This window comes from Accipiter gentilis, chromosome 6 (genome assembly GCF_929443795.1).
Source record: "Accipiter gentilis chromosome 6, bAccGen1.1, whole genome shotgun sequence".
In the NCBI taxonomy this organism is placed as follows: Eukaryota; Metazoa; Chordata; class Aves; order Accipitriformes; family Accipitridae; genus Astur; species Astur gentilis.
Window position 1 is genome coordinate 19,094,044 of NC_064885.1, and position 21,701 is coordinate 19,115,744.

Below are 21,701 nucleotides of genomic sequence, written 5' to 3' on the forward strand. Positions count from 1 at the left end.
TTGCCACAATGCTTACCCTTGGTCTAATAAAGACATTTATTCCTACAGCTATATTTCTGTTATGACTGTTCACTCAGCAGTTGAGTTTGATGAGATGAGTTCTCAGGGTGACTCATATTCCACCCCCAGTTCACCTGGGCAGACTCCTGAGGCGCTGTTATCTGGCCAGCGAGTGTAGGTTTACAGCAAGCATTTCACATTTCATGCTGGCTACCTTGTCCCTTCCGTGTGAAGATACACGAGGCAGGTGCCTATCGACCCTCTACCGCGAACACCTCCAGCAAAAGTGTCCCAAATTGCTGCCGCGGACACTTCCAGCTCCTCCAGGAGCATTTCTGACCTCAGCATCACTGACCAAAGAGGTCCCAGCTGTGAGGCTGCACAGGCAGCCCCACCAGCACTCAGAACAAATCAAGAAAATGGCCCCAAAGAGCTTAGAGAAAACTGCAGCGTGCAGCTATCGTAAGCAGGAGGCTGTGAGCCCAACAGGCTAGCACTCTGAGCTCAGTAACTACAGACTCAAATAACAGACAGTCAGATCTTGTAAACTCATTTCCATTAGCTTCACTGACCAATGGTTTCTTTCCCTGTTTTACACACAGCAGACAACAGCTTGTTCTATTTTCTTTGGCCCCGAGAGATAAAATTTTATATTTGTTACTGTGTATTTAATTTTCTGGGGTTTTTTTTCAGAATTATATAGTCTGTCAGAGCTTTATTCCTCAGTGCAAAGCTGAAAATCATTGGGCCATGTGCTAACCCAGTTACATCAACTTATTCAGTGTCAGAACTTGGCTCAGTTTTACAGAAAAGACTCTTAGGTGAGTCAGCTTCCCAGTAAATCTTCGGGGATGTTAATCCACAGGCAGATCCGACTCTAGTGTGATACATGTATGGTGTTTTCCTTGGCTAGGAATAAAACAGAACTGTGTCAGACACACTGTGCTTCAGCTGTATAAAATGTCTCGATCAGCACTTCTTGTTTTGTTTTCAGAAATAAAAGGAAATAACAATAGACTCCAAATCTCTCTCGTTCATAGCTGAAGCTGGCCTGCATAACGAAAGGTAACTGTTAGCTTCTTAATAGCTTGGCATTTTCCACTGCACCTTCTAGAGAAGAGAAAAAATCCAAACGGAAGAACCATTGAATTGTGAATGTTCATTCAGCATTTTCAGTAGGCATTTTCCTCTTGTATTTAAGCCAAAACAGTAAGTAATGTAGGCAGGAAGCATAGAGAGAAATTGCTTACTGGTGACCAAAGGTAAGAAAGGTCAAACGTTTATTTTCTACGTTGCTCCTATGCATGCAGTGCCCAGAATCTTTTAATTATATTTCATGGTACTCTGAACTCGTACAAGGACATAAAATATATTTATAGCTCACTTAAACTTTTGGTAATGAAACAGCCGTCCTACGCAGGACCTCTGCTAATCAACCGAAGACTTTCTGTGCATTAACTTTAAAAATCCAAAAAAGCACTCCAACAGAAATGCTTATCACAGTTTAAAGGCAACAACAAAGATAAGCTTTTTTTTTTTTTTTCCTCAGGTAACAGTTTGAGTCTGTATCAGTTCACCTGTGATGTCTGAGGTACAAAAATACAATTTCACTGGCAATGCACATTTATTATAACTGTTATTATAGCGCTGGAAGATCTCAACCACACTGGGCCGAACACCGAAGAAACGAGTAATAAAAACAACACCCCTCTCTAAAGCTTTTCCTGTCTAAATATGTCATTTTCTCTCTTATAGACAACAAAAAAAAAGGGGTAATCACATAAAGAGGTCCTTAAAGATATCACTTAACTAATCATACTTGATGCAAATTTCAGCTGAGCAGACTGAAAAGCTCCTGGACTACTCTTCTCCTGTAATTATATACCTCACAGCAAACTTACCTTACACATCTTACACAAATCTTCCATGCTAGGGATCTGCTTTAAGATGAATTTTGGGGAAGAAGATCAGCCAAACATGTGAACTGTTTCTAAGGCTGAGATTAAGGAAAGGAGTCGGTGCTTTACAACAGGACCAGCTACCTGGCTTTGCTTTTTTCCCCCACAAGCTGTCTGGCCACGTCACGCTGGAGCAGGCGGTGATCAAGGGGAGGGAGGCAAGCTGGCCCAGCGATCAGGGCTGCGGCTCTTTCTGCACCTCCTGGGCTAGCAGCACACACTCAGCTGCCTGGCAAAGTGGGGAAGGCAGCTGCCGGGGCATGGGGCTCCCAAAATGGCTGCTGCCGATTTGATGCCACAAACCAGAATCTCCAGGGTGAAGGTGGGGCCTTATGTTAGATTTGTAAAGACTACAGTGAACTCTGTCTTATAATTGCAAAGCCAAACATCCCCATACTTAGGAAAAGGAAAAAATTCAGGTTGCTGGTGAAACCTTAATTCAGCTCCCTGTTGCGTGTGCATCAAGATACAATCTTTAATTAGCCTATGAGGAAATTAATAATTATGTACTGAGTGCAGGATTTGGCTGCTGTACAGTAAATAATGTACCATGTTACCCAATGAATGATGATGATTCAGCAGACATCATCTATCATATGCCCTGCAAGGGGCCTGTGAGAAAAAAAGTAGTTTAGGAGCACATCATTAAAGAGCGAGTATCAATAGTTTATTTGTGCCAGAGATGGAAGCACAAATTAAGACTGCACGAGAAATCTCAGTTCTAGTCTTTCTCCTTCTTGCTTTTTCATGCTGGACTATGCAAACGTGAAAGTATTTGGTGTTTCTTATCTGTTTCATACAGCAGACATGGTCAAACAGAAGCTGGACTGTGCACCAGTTCAGGGACCTGATGGTGACAGGTCAGGCACTACCAGGAAGGCAAACGTGCTACCAGGCTGGGCTTTACCACAACCTGCAGGGAGCTTGACACGGTGAGGGGATGAGAGGAAAGCTCACCCAGCTTAGCTCAACCACATCTTCTCCAACCTGACTAAAAACTACTGCAACAGACACGAAGAGCAGAGGATGCCAAATCCTGCAGAAACAAAAACAATTATATTCCTTTCAAAGAGCTCCTCAAGCTGGACAAAATTCAGGTTTGAAATAGCCATGATTTTTCTGAGCTCCAGCAAATGCATGCCTGACATTTAAAATACTGGGTGTTTTTGTCATGGGTACAGCCAACTGCGTAGACTTCCTATTCACTTGAAAGTGTGAAGGAGGAGGACCAGTTGGTGCTCCCAGGCTCTTGATGCAAGCCAAAGCGGTGAGTGTTGGGGGAGGAGGAGGAATGCTACCTCTCTACTGTTATTAAGTGGGAGCCAAAATTGGAGAGCAAATATTAAGACAAGTCTTTGATTTACAGTGAACCAAGGCAAACAGGATGCTCTACTTCTGCCCTCAGATGTCACAAATAAAGCACAAAGCAAACAAATTATGGCTATATATTATTCTTGGATATTTCCACCTAACCCCTTGCTTTTCCTAACGACTGGGAGGGCAGGAGCAGAGCCACAGGCATGTATGGGCACACCAGAAGAGAGCCGAAGTCCTGCTTGCAGGAAAGTAAATTCCAGCCATTTCCTCCACGACAAGTTTACTACATGCTGCCGCGCAATACTTTTATTGGCATTCGTTAGTCCTTGAGGACCAATTTATTCATTTTTAGCAGCAATAAAACAGAGGTTGCATTTTACAAGTGAATCACTATACCACTGGGGCCGCAGGAAGCTGCTCAATTATCTCCAGTGTGTTAAAAGCTGAATCCAGACTCGACACTGATCTTAAATTGTAACAAACATTATTTCCCCAAGCCTTGATTAACCAGCTCGCAGCTGTGTCGGGCTTTTGGGGGAGGGAGATTGGGGGTGTTGGCTTTGTTTATTTATTTTAATCATTGCCATGCAGCTTGGGAACCTGCAAAGCAGAGACAGTCACCACTGGGGTGCTCAGCAGTGCATTACTTGCAAAACACTACTGGAAATGAAAACCAAGAATTTGAAGCCCCCAGTATTCACAGTGAAGCTACTCCTCTTCCTGTATCCGATTTCTCCTTCATTTAGAGCTTCATTTCTGTTTAAGAACAGCTGGAGTCCGCAATTTAGCATTCACATTTAACTAGATATTTGTGGCATTCCCAAGTCAAAATAACAAGCTTATTACCTATTGACATGTAAATATACTATAATATTCATTCCCAGTAATACCTATAAAGAATACAGCAATTCCTAAAATTGCAGCTTGCCCCATTTCAACTGAAATACACACACCTGTCTATATATGCACATACACATATATATACATTTATATATTTGACCCTTTCCCTTAATCAGCATCTCCAAGCCACTGAGTTCCAATGAATTAATGCTCTTGACTGTACTGCTTTGAAAAATATCACAGCCCTCATTCTTCATGTAAGAATGAAAATCCAAGCAATTTTCATGGCTCTCTTTATGGTAATTTTTCCTATTATGTTTAATTTTGTTTCAGACTCTCATTTGGCAGCTCTTGCAGGTTGAACCAGAGAAAGAGATTATGGTTGTTGTTTTAAGTAGCAGGTGTAGTGATCAATGTTGAAATGTATGCATCCCTCTTGAAGGTGCAGCTATGACAAATGGCAACAAGAGTTCCAGCATTACATGCAAAAATAAAGCTAGGTAATTGATAAAAAGGTGCTGTGGAGGGAAAAAATGAATCCTTATTTCTTTTCTCTACTAATGAATGCAGCCTCACTGTTTTTCTACCAGGGCTCTTGTATGGGCTGCTTTCATGCTGGCCTTCAGGTGAAACATGCACTGAAGTTACCCCCTTGGTCAGCAGGAATCGTTGCTGAGCAACGTAGAGCAACTTTCTGCAAAAGACAGATCTTGCTGGGATAGCAGCTGATTAGAATGAGTATTACTTAAGAGAAATCTTTAAGGGCCCTTGATGAAACTATCGTTCTTACATGTCCTCTCCTAAAGATGGGAATCTAGCTGAAGTAAAATTCGTAGTGTATTCTACCCTTGGCTCCACCGACTCAAAGCACCTGATGCTGGACTCATATTTTGCAGAATCCGGTCCTATGGAAGCTGGGTCTTCTGCTTTCTATTTCTCTTTACAGTGAAACAAACCCAGCTCATTGGCATCTTGGCCAAATCTGCAGGTTTAATGAGAATGACTTAACACTACTCAGTTTCTTCAGAAGTTGCTACAAACTGCTGGGTAAAATGAGGGTTTTCTTTCCCTCTAATCTGGCTGATTTCAGAAAATACAAAAAATAGAATCAAAATACCCCAACACAGCCTGGAAGGAAAATGAGGCACTGGAAAAAGCTCTGCACATACTACACCGTATTAGCTGTGCTTTTAAATGCAAGAAGCTTTGTGGTCTGAAGGGAGGAAATGAAATGAGAATAGGAAAGTGGGGGAGAAGTGAAGCATCCTTAAGCAGCCATAGCAAATACAAAGGTGAAATGTTGTCAGCAAAGGCATTCAGCTTCTTTCTACCACAACAAGGGATTATCTTTGACTCTCCCTGTAGATAGATCAATTCTCAGACTAGTTTTCATAGGCACAGAGCACCTTCAAGCTCCCATTCATACCTCCGGTGCTCATGCTACACTCTAAAAATCCGCCCAACTCCACTAATCACACAGGTTACCACATGCCAAAAAACTCTGTTATACCCTTGCACCCATTTATACAAGTTGTTTGCAGACCTCCCTCACGATTTTGATCATTGCTTCCACTTTGGAAGGAGCCTTACACATAAAACCACTCATACCAATGACCCAGTGGCATTTAGAGCCACTGCCTATTCCCTCTTAGGTTGAGGGTGCTGAGAATGAATGTATGGAAAGGTCTTGGTTGATAAACCCCTGTAAGACACGGAATGACATGATGGCTTTTGCTCTCTTATCAGAAGAGGATCACTGCATTTTAGGAACTAGAGGGACTTCTGGTCCTCCTGCACCTTACCCAAAGCCAAGGGACTTGAGCTCTGTTCCTACCTCTAGCAGAAACCTGTCATATGACTTTCCACTTATCTCTTCCCTCCACAGTCCACTCACCCAAAACAGTTTGTTGGTTTGTTTGTTTTTGTTTAAGCAAAGTCCTTGGACCACAGGTTGAGTCTCAGCCAGGCAGGATGCTCTGCAGTGCATTACAAGAAGCTTCTTGGCTCTATGAGTATGCTACTTCAATGCCAATAACTAATAAAGCAGAATCAACAGTTTGCTGCAAGCATTTCTGATGAGAGAGAACAAAGTACTCCTATCATCTCAAATGAGAACAGGTATCTTGAAGTACTCAAAATAATACAACCTGTTATGTCAGGACATGCCACATATTTCAGTAGTGTATTTTCAAGCCTGTTGTGTATGCCAATCTGTAAGCAGGGATAGCACCTTGCTGCTGGAGCCCTTGATGCTCCCAAATTACCACAGCATCCAGCTAGGAACAAAGATGTGATTCCTGGCAAGTGCTAAGCTGGGGGGCAATTACCCACTCAAGAGCTGACTCAGAGCACCTACATTTCTTTGCAATAAGAGCAGCCCAGGAAATCCTAGTATTTTCCTCTTATGAGAAACACTGAGTATCAGAGAGCTGAAGGGTGAAAACTGCTTCATGTGGAAACCAGTAAACCAGTTGGAAGATGGCTGAGCATAAACTGGCTCAAGACACAGGCTGTTCTGCAGAGCCATGCAGAAAAACCTCAGCTGTTCATCCCCTGTTTCACTGCTCTGACCTCCATCCAGCCACCTGGGTGTAATGCTTCTTCAGTCACTGAAGGCAACATCCAGTGCTTGTAATAAAAGTTTGGCTGCTTGGCTGCTTACTCTGTGAAATCAGAGGTTTTCAAACAGATTTGTGCATTGATTCCCGAACGTTAAAATAAACTCTGCCAACACTTTCTTCTGAAATGACTATCTGGACATCACTAATTTCTTGCAAAATATGCCTGTGTCATCCAGTATCTCAGAGGAGCAGGTGCTTTCTTTTATGTCCCCAAGCAGATGCACATTTCACTGTTCTCTGAGCACTCAGAAGCAGCTTTTTTTGAGTGTGACAAACACGGTGACAGGTGCTGACACCAAGATGCCTGATCTACCTTTTCTACCTAATCTGACTTCTGCAGGGATGAAGCAGCTCACCTCTTGGGGTGTGCAAGCCCTTGCAGGAGGCACCCCAGTGCAGTGCTCTCATCCCAGCCGCTGCCACTGCCTTATTTTGTTCTTTTTTCTTTCTATAAAAGAGAATATTGTGCCTATGCCATCTGTTAAGCAAAGTGCTGCACGTACATCGCAGTATACCCTGCAGCACACAACAGAGCCTTACAGATTAAATGTGAAAAGAAGTGGCTGTAAGGGGAGAGAAAACTCCAGGTGCTGGAGCTGTTACAGGTGAGTCTAAGCATTTGCTTTCCCGAGGCAGCTACCTGTCAGGATTAATCTTGCCGAGCCCAGGAATGCGCCTCAGTAGACGCCACACCCCATTCCAGGAAACCATAAATACCAAACGAGATGCTCAGCACCACACATGAAAGCATCTTCTTTCTGCGGAGCATGATTGCAGGGGAGTGACAGCCGGACTAGCATCAGTCCTGCCTTGTGCTGGGGTTTTCTTAAGGTTGTTCCTTGGGGGAAAGAAGGAAGGAGGCAAGCGTGGGTGCTTGCTCCCTTCCTTCTAAGGAGGCCTCCAAGGGAACCCCCTTACTTGTTTCTCTGTCCTGGATCCACCTGGGACCGTGCTTTTTTATTTCCAGGTTAAAGGACATTCTCTCTCTATCTCATCCCAAAACCAACCCTAAGGACAGGAAGTCCAGAGGAGCCAAAGGAATCATCTTTGATAGCCCATCTTGTAAGTACTGTTGATAACGTGCCCCAGAGGCAAAGCTGGGGGACAACTGGGCTTCTTCTGAATGATGCTGCCCGAGCACCATGCAGGAGGGGTCACAAAACAATTAACAGTGTTTTGAGCAGCACAATTTTGCCAAACAGGGTACCCCTGACCTGTCAGAGAAATACAGTGCAGGTGATGAACATTTATTTAGCAAAAGTGATTGACCCCCAGGTTTCTTTTCCTCCTGTTTCTTTGCCATGTCACTAGGAAAAAGGATTTTTAAGCTTCCTGCTTATCTCAAACACCTTCCTCCCTTAATTCCCCCCTCTTCCTTCGGTTTTCCTGACTCTACTAGCTTTTTGTTTGGGGGCTGAAGTGTTTTAGGTCTGTTTATAATTTTCAGATTGGAAAAGATGCCTGTGCACAGGCACTGCTTGATATTAGATGTTCAGTTACAAGACCAGCAGAAGGCCAATGCAATATTGATGTTTGGAAAAGCTAACATCAGGTGAGCTGTGGAAGTCATCCCGATGTCCCCACCATGCACCTGGAGGGACGGGTAAGCCTGCTGCCCTGCAGGCACTGGGACCCACTGCCACCTCCCATCTGCCCTGGATGCCCTGGAGGTCAGCGCTCTTCTGCAGAGCTGAGCCCATGGCCAAGGCCACCAACTGAGGCCACACACCACATTTTCAGGGGCAGAGCCCCAGCGTGGGGACTTACCACAAAAAAGAGTGTTCCTGGCTAATTAGGGGCTTCTGGATCAAAAGCAATACATTTAAAGTCCAAACGCAAATGCTTGGCCCTAGGGAGCAGCCAGTGCCGATGCCAGGGGCAGCGGGAGGTAGCCAGCTCACTGAGCACAGGCTGGGACTGCCACAGGCACACCGCTGGCTCCAGAAGTGCTCCTTTCCACAACCTTTGAAACAAAGGAATTTATTTCAAAACACAGCAGCATTTCCATATTTTGAGGTATAACCAGCCCCTGGAAGATTTCTTTCCTGTTTCTACATAAACACAGTATCTTTTAGGCAGCACCTCACCAAACTCAAACCACATGATATCTCCATGAAACACCCACAGCTGAGAGCAGTGGCAGCAGGACGCTGGAAGTGCAGAGCAGTTGTGTTGGGGCAATGTGTCTGGGGACACAGGCACTGCAGTCCCTGTGGCCCAGACAATCATTGCTTTAGTCCTGTGTCAATCATTTTCTGCACAGAGTAGTCCCACATCTCTCAGAACACATCTTTTGGTGTGTGTGCGACCAAATTGGGATACCTTTAATTTTCCAGCTGGCAGGGTTTGGTTCATGTTATCATCAACTGAGAAAACACCTGCAAAATTCAGATGCAGGTTTAAAGTCAGTGGGGTAGGACAGAGCTCTGCCTGCTGGGCTTACTCCACAGCCTCCTGAACAGCTTCCTTAAGCATCCACAGTATATGTAAATAAATGTATGTATATATGCCTCTCTCCGCAAAGAGTCCTTTTAAGGACTGAAAAATTAGGTACCGTGGGTTCAGTCAGTTCCTCTGACAAAGACACATTTGGTTGAATTTTAAACAAGGGACCTTTAGAAATCTCTAAAATCTAAACCATCAGTGAGTGTGTAACAGCTTCTAGGAGATTCCCCACCTTGTAACCTTTAAAACGATGATTCATCTTCATAAGAAATATCTGACTGTCTAAAACTAACTCTCAGATAATGTTAATTATCTGTATGGTCTGTGTTTGCATACGCAATTTCCAGCTACCAACAGTGGACATTACAAAAGCTTTTACATGACATCAGCTTTCCAATGAGCAGCCACTTATGAAATACGTAATTTTTAATCTGCATTTGATTGCCACAGCTTAAAAATCCCAGAATTTATGAGAGCTACAAGTCATTTTTAGACTGTGCAGTGTGGAATAAAAGCCAGTTCGGCTTGTTGATATTTCTTGAAAACATGAAACAATTCTGAAAGGACAGATTTCCTGGCTCACAGCTAAAGGTCAGCAGACACACAGGGAGTGCTTGCTAAGTGTACCAAAATGATTGGGAAGGAAAGATTGGCACAGCATTGCAGTATTATTAAAAAGTGATTTAAGTGGGGAAAAAGGGAGAAAAGAGAGAGATGGACAAGGATTAGACTCTCAACAAGGGAGCTTTCATCAAGACTAGACAAACAGCCTTGTTCCTTGCTGCTTGTAGCGCCTCACTGTCACTCTAAGCACCACTTGCTCTTGCTCCCTCTTTCCATGTCCTCTGCCAGCCATGCAGCCCCAGCCCGTGCAGCCTTCCCAGGCTGCACTGGCTCTGAACACGACTGCTCTGACCAGGCATCACAAATCACTCCTCTGGCCTTTCCTGCTGGTCCAGATGTTGTTTTAGGTCCAGATGTTTTTCTAGGCTCATCTCTGTAAAAGAGTACAGAGGCACAAGCTGCATTGGGAAGGACACGAGTTTGAAAGTCCCAGGACTTTGTGCAACACTGACATACAGTTGTGTGATATGCAAATAAAAAAGCTCATTTTCCCAAGGAATCCCCCCCAATCCACCCAATGTTTATAACTTGCTCTCAGCACAACTCAAGAACCAAAGGACTTCACTGGCTAACTCCCGTTCTGCAGCCGGCAGAGGGGGCAGCAGGCAACTCTCATCGGTTTCTTGAAACAATCTGCTTGAACAAAGTTCCTTGTCAAAGTATTTCATTTTATAACAACAGATACCGAAAATTTCCCATCCACTGAGATGATAACAGTTTGAAAACAAGCACATCCTGCAAGTAAAATCTCTGAGGCACGTATAATTGTCGGTTGCATCTTTAAAACAATATTTAGTACCAGTCTCAACAGAGACTGTCCCAGCTGCCTCCAAAACTCCTATCTTGTTTTCATTTTCATTATTCAGGTTTTTCTCTTAAAATATGGGGTATGTACAATTTTCCAGGCAAATAAACTCTAACCAAAACCAACCTAGCAGCCTTCAGCAGGTCCCTGCCACAGGCTGTGCACCCAGGTAACTACACGACCCCCCCTCAGCCTGACCAAGAGCCCTGGGACATCAGAATTAACAAAGAATTTGTGCATATAATCCTGCTAATGAAATACCACTACCCTGACCCCAAAGTCCTCCCTAACACTGACTTATCAAAAGCATACGATCCCATCGCTCCCATCCCAATCAGTGTGCTTTTTTTTCCTTTTTAAATTAAAACCAATCAGTTGTAGAGCAAAATTCTACCTTTTCGGCTAAAAGGTTAACACCAAGCCAATGACCACATGTCTAGCTCGAATCTCATGCCCCCAAATCCTGCTAACTACAATAAACTAAAGCAAAACAACAAAGGCACTAGTAAGCAGCTAAGCAATACTGTAGGCTGTTAAACTTCAAATTTAGTCCTGGCAGATCCTGGAGGAAGGGCATCCCAGAAGGCATGTATCCTCTGCTATGCAGAGAGAGCACTCAAACCATAGGATCCTGTTCCACATATATCACTTTTGAATATATGGCTACACCTATCATATGTCATCTGTATTTCAGATGTGTATCTTCTCTAAAAATACTTTCTATAAGATAAAGGACACTCTACTCTTAGCCACAGTGTTTGCCCCAAAAGCAGCCAGTGAGACTGAAACAACAGATTATAATTCCTTGCAACGGGACAAAGCCATAGCTCAGAGTAGAGGTGCTCTGACAATTTAGGGCTTTACAGAGCACAACCTGCAAGGATGAATTATTCTCTAAAGCAAAATGTTGAACACTAGCATGGAGAATATTACTTCAGAGGCAGATTGCTGTAGCCTTGCTATTTTCTAGCTGGAGCTTCAGGGCAATTTACAAGTAGAGACTATTGCCATGATCAGCGGTGAGATTACAGAAGCAAGATTTACTGTGATGAATCTAAAAAAGACAGCTCCAGGCCTAAAGTTCAATATGCCACACCTGCTAGCAGAGAATATATGAATAATCTGATCTCCAGGCTGCAAATACTATGAGAAAGTGTTAGACATCCCCATCCAGTGGAGCCTCCTCCACTACGTCCTCCTAAGGCCAAATGAAATCACTAATACGAAGACAAGCTGTGCGTCCATACCTCTGCAACACCAAAACCCGCATTCTAAGCCGCTGCTAAGGAAATCCAGCAAAACCAGGCAGCTGGTGCCAGAAAGACTAGAACTCATCAATCTGACATTAAAAAACTCTTTTATTGAACAGCTTGAAACACCACTACCTGCAACAAGTCTTGTTAACTGTGAGCCTAATAACATTAACTGGAAGGTAGGGTGGTTTCTATGGCAATGTTTCAGGAGCTGAGGTGATTCCATTATCCCATCAGCAGAACTCCCTCAATTTTAAACCATCTATGCAGTAGCTAAAGAAAAAATAATAATACTGCTTGTAGGTAAAGTCATACTTGAAACTCAGACATAATGTGATGAATTACTTTTTTTTAAATCATGTCTTGCATAAATTATAAACTCTATATTGATTGCAAGGGTAGTTAAGCAAACCAAAAAGGTATAATGGGAGCAGGAGACATCTTCTTGGCCTTGTGGGCTCAAGTGAGGTTACTCCCACTGCAAAACACCAATGATCTGTGCATTATGGTCTTAAGTAATACTTGGCTTATTGAACACTTACTTTATTTGATGCTTAAAAGAAACTCAGGTATGCACCATAGAAATGAAGATCTCTTTTTGTAAAATGCTGGGGAACAAGGGAGAAAATAAAAAAAAAAGAAAAAAAAGGAAAGCCCTTACAAGCTCTAACTGGCATCTCAACACAAGCATCCCCCTTTCATATGCTTGGTTTTGCTTACTATTATTCTTATGGCTGTTACTATTATTAATCCTCCAAAACATCACACTCATACTAAACCAGTTCTTCAGTAGGCAATTTCTGCTCATCAATATAATCCTCAAGGCTTCCATCAAATTTTGCACTCTCTTACATGACAGATGTAGGACTATGTTCTTCTGAGTGTCTGTGGAAAAAATAAAGAGCAGATATACCAGCCAATGCTGCAACAGGCAGTGGAGGGAGAAGGTGCCAACACTGGTGGATGTTCTGCATTAACCCTTGCAAAGGGCTGGATTTCAGAGGTCAGTGATCACTCTCAGTGGCAGCTACGTCAGGTCCCATTCAGACATTAGTCTGAGCAACCAGCATTGTAAGGCTCGTTTGAAAATCCTGGTTATCGCTTTTTAAGGCAGGTGAAAATCAATCGGTTTCGAGCTTTTAAAGGAATGCCTTTGCTGCGGTCAACCCTGGCCACACAGTTACAATGCATTTGGCAGAGATGCACTGCTTTTTCTTTCTATTTAGTGCAAAAGCACTTAATCTTGGTTATCAGCTCCCTGAAGGTCAGGCTTATTTCTTTGGATCTATTATTTACTGCTTGAAATTTCCAGTTCCACCTTTCTGGCTATTACAGCTTCTTTCCCTAACTCCTATTCTTTTCACGATAACTCCATGTGATGACTGTTGATAAAGTTAGGAGGACTGTGATTCTAAATGTCTGACCTTCTTCAAAATCTGATAATGGATACAGTTTCTGAGTCATAGGTCACCTCAATTTTGCCAATAAACCATTTATTTCCAGTGGCCTTCAGACCTTGAGGCTTACTATGCACTGCAAAATGGATTCTTCAGGGAACAATAAAAGTAAGAGAGCCATCCTTAGCCTTTGCTTAGCACGTTAGGAGGGATACTTGTACTTTGGAGAGTATGTTTCTCTACGACATCTTATGTGCCACAGCCTCTAAAACCCTCACTGCTGTACAACGTTTTCTGATATTTGTATGAAACTGAAAGGTATAAGCATCTAATGTGAACTAACCACCTTTTCATTTGCAATCTATGTGGAAAGGACAAGAAAAATCCATGCCTTCTTAAACCCTCCCCACCGAGTGAGGGCTATCCACTCACCTTTACCATATTGTTCAACTTACAGCTCAAGGCATAGTGCCAAGTTTTACATCACTACCTCAAATGTTACGCTGCTGTGGTAAGACTTGATTACGCCATGCTCGTAAAAGCTGTGTCGGTGCCAAGGTACGCAATTTGTTGGTATGAGTGCCTGCCAGCATCCTTCAATGGCTTCACTGAAATGAAGTTCTCAAAATGACTTGGTCTTGCAAAAACACTGCCAAAGGTACAATTCCTATTGAAGGTCAACATTTCACGCAAATTATTGAGCAAGATGCAGAAGGCGGCAAGTCGAGCACGAATCCCTGGATTGGACAGTGCTTGGAAAGTTAAGTAGTGACTGGATCCTGAGCAGGGGGGAACCGAGCAGGTTTTACTTACTGTCAAAGCTTCTGTGCTGCACTGTTAGGGTCGTCTGCACAGAGCGACCGGCCTCTTTCATCATGGCTTCAAATTCACTTCGGCTTTTGTTTGCAAAGTTCTCCTCCATCTCGCTGGTGCAGCAGGTATAGCCTTGTGGGCAGATTCGCAGGTGCTCCCCTAAAATGAAAGAAAATGTAGTTGAATGGCCAGGTCTGGAAAAGGAAGGATTTCACTCCAGACAACCTCAGCATAGAAATATTCCAGCTCCCTAGTAACCTGGATCTGCATCAGGCTTTACAAGTTTACCTCCTAACTTGAGTTACCCTGCATTAGTACAGTGGTTGGTGTGAATGCAGGTACAAATTTTTTCACTGCTGATTGTGAGGGAATGAAAAGTGAAGGAGATAGAATTCACACATGGGGCAAGGAAAAGGGAAATATAAGTGTCTCCTGCTCAAAGTCTGCCCTAGAATTCCAGCTCTGCCTAGAATTCCAGAAGACATGGAAGTCTCTGAGTAAATGACATACTAGTTGTCCTCATTAGACTTAACATGTATATTAGAACAGCTATTTGAAAAGACTTTGTCAAGAAAAAAACTCAACTCCAATACGCTCACCCTCCTCCCAAACCAACCCACCCAAAAAACCTATCCTAAGGCATTTCCATAACCAGAGAGGTGAGACAGAGACGTGCTAAATGCCAGTGGAATTTGGGTGACTAATTCCCCTCCACACATTTTGAAATCTGCCCATTTACTATTTTTTCAATGAAAAATTTATCTCCCAGAAAGAGATGAGACCACCCAAGAAAGGGTTGCTGTGACAATCACTGACTGAATATACCCTGTGCTATAGGGAAGGACAGGAAAGGCAAGAAGCCTCGGCAGTCAAATTGAAAAATTCTTCAGTATGGGAGCTCCTCCTGTCCTCTGCAATCTCTTTATTGTGGAGAAGCAAGTGTTTGCATAGGCAGAGTCAGCAACATTTTAAAAATAATTGCCTAAGTTCTTATGAGTCCTTAGAAAGAAAGACACATCCACCTGCAAACACACCCTACATTTCTCCTTACCCAGCTATAAGAATTCATTTGAATGAAATCAAACATCAGGGTTATTTTCTTTTAAAGAATAAAACCCCTCCTTGTTCCAAGCATGCACTGAGATAAACCAATTACAAAGAAGTTACCATGCTTAACATAATTTGATTGGGATTGCCAATGATTTTGCTGGCAGTTTTACAGGACTGCTGTCTTAACGTCATAGCTGAGCTGAAACATATATTTAAAATCGTGTTTTATCTTGTGTGTCTTGACAGCTTCAAATCCTGAACTTGCACAGTCCTACAGAGTTTCCCATTAAAGTCCTTAGCTATTTCCAGGATAGAACCCTTAGCAAATGGGTGCCTTAGGGTAAAAGGTCTTTGAAACTGGGCATGCGTCCTACCCTCGTGAATGCCATGTCATTAGTAGCTTGACTAAGAGCAATTTTGACTGGAGTGCTCTGTAGTTGATGTATTTTAGGCAGAAGCCATTCAGGATGAGTTTGCATTTTGCTGGCCCTTGGGTCCCTGCTCGCAAACAGCTGTGGAGCAACCTCTGCAGGGTGCTGGGGTGAGCCTGCCCTTTCAAAACAGGTTATCATGTGCATTTGCACTGACAGAGCAGTCTTCCTGCCTATGTGATGGGAATTGCTGCTCACCAGCTTTCGTAGGAGAATAACTCCCATCGTCAGGCTTGTGTCATGCTCCTGGCTGAGAGGAGCGTCAGGGAGGGCAGTGTGTCCCGTGGGCTCCAGTCTCCCATGGGACCCCCCTCCCAGTCCCCGTGAGTACCCAGGCATCACTGTGCCACACCGTCAAAGCAACAGGAAAATGAGCAACTTGCTTCAATATAAAAAATAGGAGTCAAATATAAACAAACTGTGGCTCAGCGCTTGTCATACCAAATGCAATTTAAGTTACAGTGCCTGCCTAAGCCTTTCCTTCCTTTATAAACCAGTTTGTTACAATTCATTCTCTGAGCTCATTTCTGTAAAGCTGCATTTGTACAAGAAAGTGAGGATTGCTGACATGTGACAGGCAGGCAGAAAAAAGGGAGCAGAATTTTTTGACAAGACACAGCTTTGTTTCCTGTCATGGCAGATTAAAAACTTTCTTCTTGTCCAGCCTCTTCTGTCCGATTTCTGCTGCCACAGGATTTGTGACAGGACTGAAGTTTTGTTGACAGTTGTTTTACTGCAGTATGCATCCTTCCACCCTGCCTTGGTGCCCTCAGGACAAAAGGCCTTTTCAGTGTCCAGCCTCTCTGAAAGAACTATAAACAAGGAAATGGATCCCGAAGGATCCCAATGGTTCCCAAAGACTGCCTTTACCACCACCGGCTCAGTCGCTGATAAATTTTGCAGATGAGGTCCTGATCCTGCTCGCCCTTGCACTTGATAGCACCCAAAAGCATGAGCACTTCCACCACTTCTCCATGTGTTGTTACCCACCAGGGCTTGCAGGTTCAGTGTAAGCCACGAACAACCCTTTACAAATCTCCTGGTTTGGTAAACCAAGATAAGGCAGTGGGAACTGACTGCCTGGGGAACGCCCATCTCCTGGCCTGCTGTCAGTAAGCAGGGCCTGGCTGCGCAATGGTCTCCCCTACCTCCTCAAGCAGGATTCGTGCGGGAGACCTGCCTGAAACCAGGGAGAGCAAACATGGCCGCCCCAGCAAAGAGACTCCTACATGTTTGTCAAAGCTGCTGGTCAGGTGCATTCCCCCACACAGGTTTTAGAAACGAAAGAAAGGGGGAAAGCGTGGGGATTGCCTCTGGGGAAGAACAGGGCCCGGCCCCAGGAGGAATATGGACGGGGAGGAAGAGCCCTGTGCTGCGGCCCAAGCTCCCTGATAAACAATGAAGAGCAGCAGAAGTGTGAGGCGCTCTAATTAAAACGTGACGTGACCAGACAAAAACCTCCACACTCCCACCCCAGGCAAAGCAGAGTGCATGTTTCAGCAGGGTGGCATCAGTCCAACACCTTGCTGTGCTAGCAGAGCTTCAAATAACCTCCAGCCAGCCGGCACCACAGAACAGAGGAAAGAGACAGAGGAAAAAAAGACAGAAAGCAAGGGAAAAGTCACAACCATAGCTAAAATTGCTTAATTTTACACAACTTTGTGAATGGAATATAGAATTTTTTAAATGCTTGAATTCAGAGCAGTTTCAATCCCTTTTGAAGGAGCATTTATCTTAGCTTTCTGCAGGCATTTGTATGGTACTCAGCACCACAGCACTTTATCTCAGTGGGAAGCAAAGTTTTTATCATTTGTCTTTGTAATTCAAAGTCAGTGCACACAAAACAGTCTTACAGCACTATGAAAATGCTTTGCTTTCTTTGCTTTTATACCTGACCCACCCTTGAAACATTCCCTATTATTATTTAACCTTTCTTTTCATTGACTTTAAAATAAATGCACTCTTGACCGTATTTTTGCTCTCCTTTTATTTCAAAGTTCATTTGTTTGCTAACTTGACGTTATGTCATTGCTGAAACTGCACTATAAATATCTCTGGGTTCACTTGGCAGGAGATTATCTGCAGATATCTATGGAGAGCTAGAGGTGTTTTACAAGGAGTAAATCTGCAAGATACAGTGTATGTTCTCTCCACTGCTGCGTCAGAGAAATTTCTCCCTCTACACAGCTGACATGTTGCTAACCGCTTGCTTGAGAGCACATGCTCCCAGCCCCTGCAAGAGCTTTACAGAAAGCAAGTGAGCATGGCAGAAGCCAAACCAGCAGCAAGCAGAGGGCTGCTCCAAATCTCCTTGAAGATAACAGATACACTCTTAGTGACTCAAGGCAACTCTGGGTCAGGCCCAAAGAGAATTGCACTATCCCATATAAGTCTGTAACTGAAACCCAGCCATCTCTCCCAGCCCTTGACTTGTAACCCCCGGCTGAGCAGCCCTTGCAGTGGAGCACGGAGGCGCTCAGGGTGCATTCGATGGCTGAGCCAATACAAGCTCCGCACTGTCCTAAGCACTCTGGATTTAAGACACATTTGTGAGTAAGAGAAGATGCACTTTGGGATGCTCGGCTTCCCTTCGGAAAACTATTGGCCTGCCCAAGCCTTCAGCAGCCAAAATGTGTGGTTCAATCCAGGTATCCCTGAAAGAGCCAGCCCTCCTGCAAATGCTGCCGAAGCTGGGGTGGGATGTAACCCACCGACTTCACGGTCTCTTGGAAACGGAGACAGGACAGAGCATGCATGAAAACAGCATCGAACAAACATCTCATTTATGATTAACTGCCCTGGAGTGGAAAGGAATAGGCAGGAGGCTGGTGACAAGAAAATATCACACTGCCTGGCTATGGGCGTGGATTGTCCTTCAAACGTCCTCTCAGCTGGCTAGGTTAGCAGATCATTTTGGCTATCAAATTCGTTACTGTGTTTGAGAGTGCTGAATATTAAATCACTTGACCACTTTCCCCTCAGGGACGGAGACAGCCTGCTTTGTGGCAGTGTCCCCATAGAGGGAATAGCCATGCCCGCAGCCACCACTGACATGAGCTGAGACGGGGCTCAGATCCCTGTTTCTTCTCCCACGTGTTCCTGGCCTCACTGCCCTGGCCCATGCAGGCTCCCCTCGGCCGTGGGCCCACCTGCCACAGGCTGTGCCGGGAGCCACTGCAGCCACAGCGTGTTGTGTAACACACTGGGGCTGCAGGATCTCAGCTAACTGAGTTCAGAAAAGCTCTCTAGCTGTTCACTGCTGCTGCATTTCACCCCACCATGAGGCTCCATAGCCATGAAAACAAGAGAGAAGGCCAGTCCCAGAGATGTAAAATGCAATACTGAGAGAAGCGTCCTTGGCTCCTTTAACCATGTAAATAGTGCTATTTCTATCCTTCTCACAGGATGTTGGAGATTGAATTCATTACAATGTTTGCAGAAGGTTTGGGGTTATTTGGATGTGTCAGAGTATCTAAAAGCAAATCATTACAAAATCATTCCTCCCAGAGGTTAATTTATTTCAGGCTGTGATAAATCCATCATGATTCTTCCCTCATATTTGTAACCCTCCTCCCACTCACTCACCAAACTGCTCCAAAAAGTCATCTCAAGCTCCTAGATCAAAACTGAGCCCCAGCTGCCTCAGTCCAGCCCCCCCCCCCCCCCCCCCCGCCCCATGCTAGGACACCTACAGCCCAACCCCCCCTCCTCAGGGGCTTCTTGGTGGACATGTCTCAAGCAATCAGGCTTGCTGAAGTCCTACGCTGCTGAGATCCCCCTGCCAGGAACAGCAGGGATGCCAAGATGCAGCCCCCAGCCAGGTACAGCCAGTGAGCACGACAGCACCGGGCAACAGAGGAGCTCCAGTCCTCTCCTGCTGTCCCTGGTAGGCACTAGAGTCTGTTGCCCTCTCCCTCTTCACACTTAAATCCCATCCAGACTAATGAGCATCACAGCCAGGAACTGAGGACAAAACGGTGTAATGCAGATCATGGCTTTTTTTTTAATCTTTTTTTTTTAACTGTGTCAGAGCTTCTGCAGCTGATGCAAAACAAGCCTGGAGGAGGTGCAGATGTTAAAAATACCTTGCAAAGAGGTAGTGCAATGAAAGTAAATCCCCTTCCTTATGCCTCACAGCTTTTCCTGCTTCAGGTGTTCCTGTCCCCATCTCTCTTGAAATACATATCTTTAAAGAGAACATGATTTAGTGCATGCTGATAAGTATCTGGTACCGTGAAACCCAGTCTTGTCACAGATAACTCCTAAAGGAAATGGGGGTACCCAAAAAACATTTGGACGAGGAGAGAGTTCTGGCTGACTGCCCTTGGAAGAGCTCTTCATGCCCTTTTCATTCTAGATGCACCGAGAAACATCAGCTGGCAAGCCACTTCCCAACACTGACACCCCATAATATTTGTGTAAGGTGTCTGGCTGTACAGCTGGTTTCTCATAGTAGCTGCTAACATCAAACAGAACTGGCTACCAGACCGCTCTATTAAGGAGAGTGCAAATCAGGAATTTTCCCATATTGCAAAGGCAGGTGCTAGCTAAGTACTGTGCAGCCTGTTCCTTTGATTTGCAGTCAGCTGTCGGCAAACTATGATACCTTCTATTTTCTGATTATGTATTGAGAGTATCGTCTCTTTTGGCTTAAGTTTGCGCATAACGTCAGAGGAATCATAGCAGGCCTGAATGTTAAGTACTGTATGGCAAACATTCACACTTTGATAAAAATGCACTGAGCCATGTTCTCCCCAATCTTAGAGATACCATGGGTTGAGGATATGCACGGTAGGGCAGGACTACGGGCTGGCCAAGAAATAAGGGGCAGAATATGGTCATGAGGAAGGGCTGTGCACATGTGAAGTCATGATTTTCCTGCACTTTCATACCAAGAAGCACTCTCAGGATAAGAAACAGAGGTGGCAGGGTATAGCTGGGAACCAGACCCACCATGGACTTGGTGAGCATCTTGGATGAGGCAGACTGGGAGCTAACGCAGCAAGGGGGAGAGGACAGCCAGAGAGAACCTGTCTGCCTCACCAGCACCCTGCAGAAACCCCTCATGGACCTCAGCACGTGCTATGTAGCAAGACCCAGGTTAACCTCAGCCAGCCCAAGGCCACTGCAGAGCAGTGTCACAGCTCACACATGGAGGACTGCAGGGAAGAAGCAGGCGCTGTCTCACCTGCTGCATCCATGCTGGCCTCCCCACACACATTGCTGCTGCCTCCTGGCCTCAGTAAGGCAAGAGGGATTTGACTCTAGCACAACCAACTCCTGCTTCTCTTTGCTGCTGCTGAGGGAGTAGCTGAGTATCTTGAGGGACTGATAACAAGAGCATGAAGTCTTTTCAAGCTGCACACCACAGGTCTGAATTTGTCCCGTGTCAGCAGCTTTTATAATGCCTTACCATCTGCTGGCTGATCAAATAGCTTGTGCTATCTGAGGTGAACTAATGTTTTCGTTCCAGATAAAGAAAACAAGCACTACATTCCACACCAGTGATAAAAACAGCAAACTGGAAAAAATAGCTAGAGAATATGCTTATTCTGTTAAAACAATGTACATGTTTAAAGACAAGACAATAGCAAAACGTTAAATGCTTGTTCCCACAGCTCATCATTCAGACCAGGATTATAGCAACAGAAGTGATCAACCAAGAGCAGATAATCTGTAAGATTTGCTCTTTCCACTCCTTACCTTTTTACTCCTACCAGGATTTAACAAACTACCAAAACACTGTTAACCAAATAAGACAACTTAATCTGGCTACTGCGTGGAGTTGGCTCCCTACCAGGTTAGCACTGTTCTGTAATTGCATCGCAGTGAAGCCCGGACACAGTGAATACATACAGGTATTTCTGAAAAATATCACAACTGGCATCCTTGGAGCAGAAAACCACTGATGGGTGGGAAGGCTTTGGGACTGCCCTGTTTCCTACCAACACAGGCTATTCAAGGCAGCAGCCTGGTTCCCAGGGAGCCGGGCAGGAGGGTGTAGGGGAGGCTGAATGGGAATTTCCTCTGTATTTGCTCTGTTCATGTGTCAAAATTTTTCAGGCTCCAAGGCGGTCAGCTCAGTGTCACACTCACACTAGAAACGTGGTATCAATTTGTTTAATCCTAGAACCTGATGTCAGAGGA

At 44.5% G+C, this 21,701-nt stretch overlaps 1 protein-coding gene across 1 annotated transcript in view; it reads right to left on the reverse strand.

The window, feature by feature from the left end:
- Positions 1–21,701, reverse strand: part of GPC1 (glypican 1) — a 221,038-nt gene that overhangs the window by 98,266 nt on the left and 101,071 nt on the right. The window contains exon 2 of the mRNA XM_049802193.1: positions 14,074–14,232. Coding sequence (XP_049658150.1) covers positions 14,074–14,232 — 159 coding nt within the window. The remainder of the gene's footprint in view (positions 1–14,073; positions 14,233–21,701) is intronic.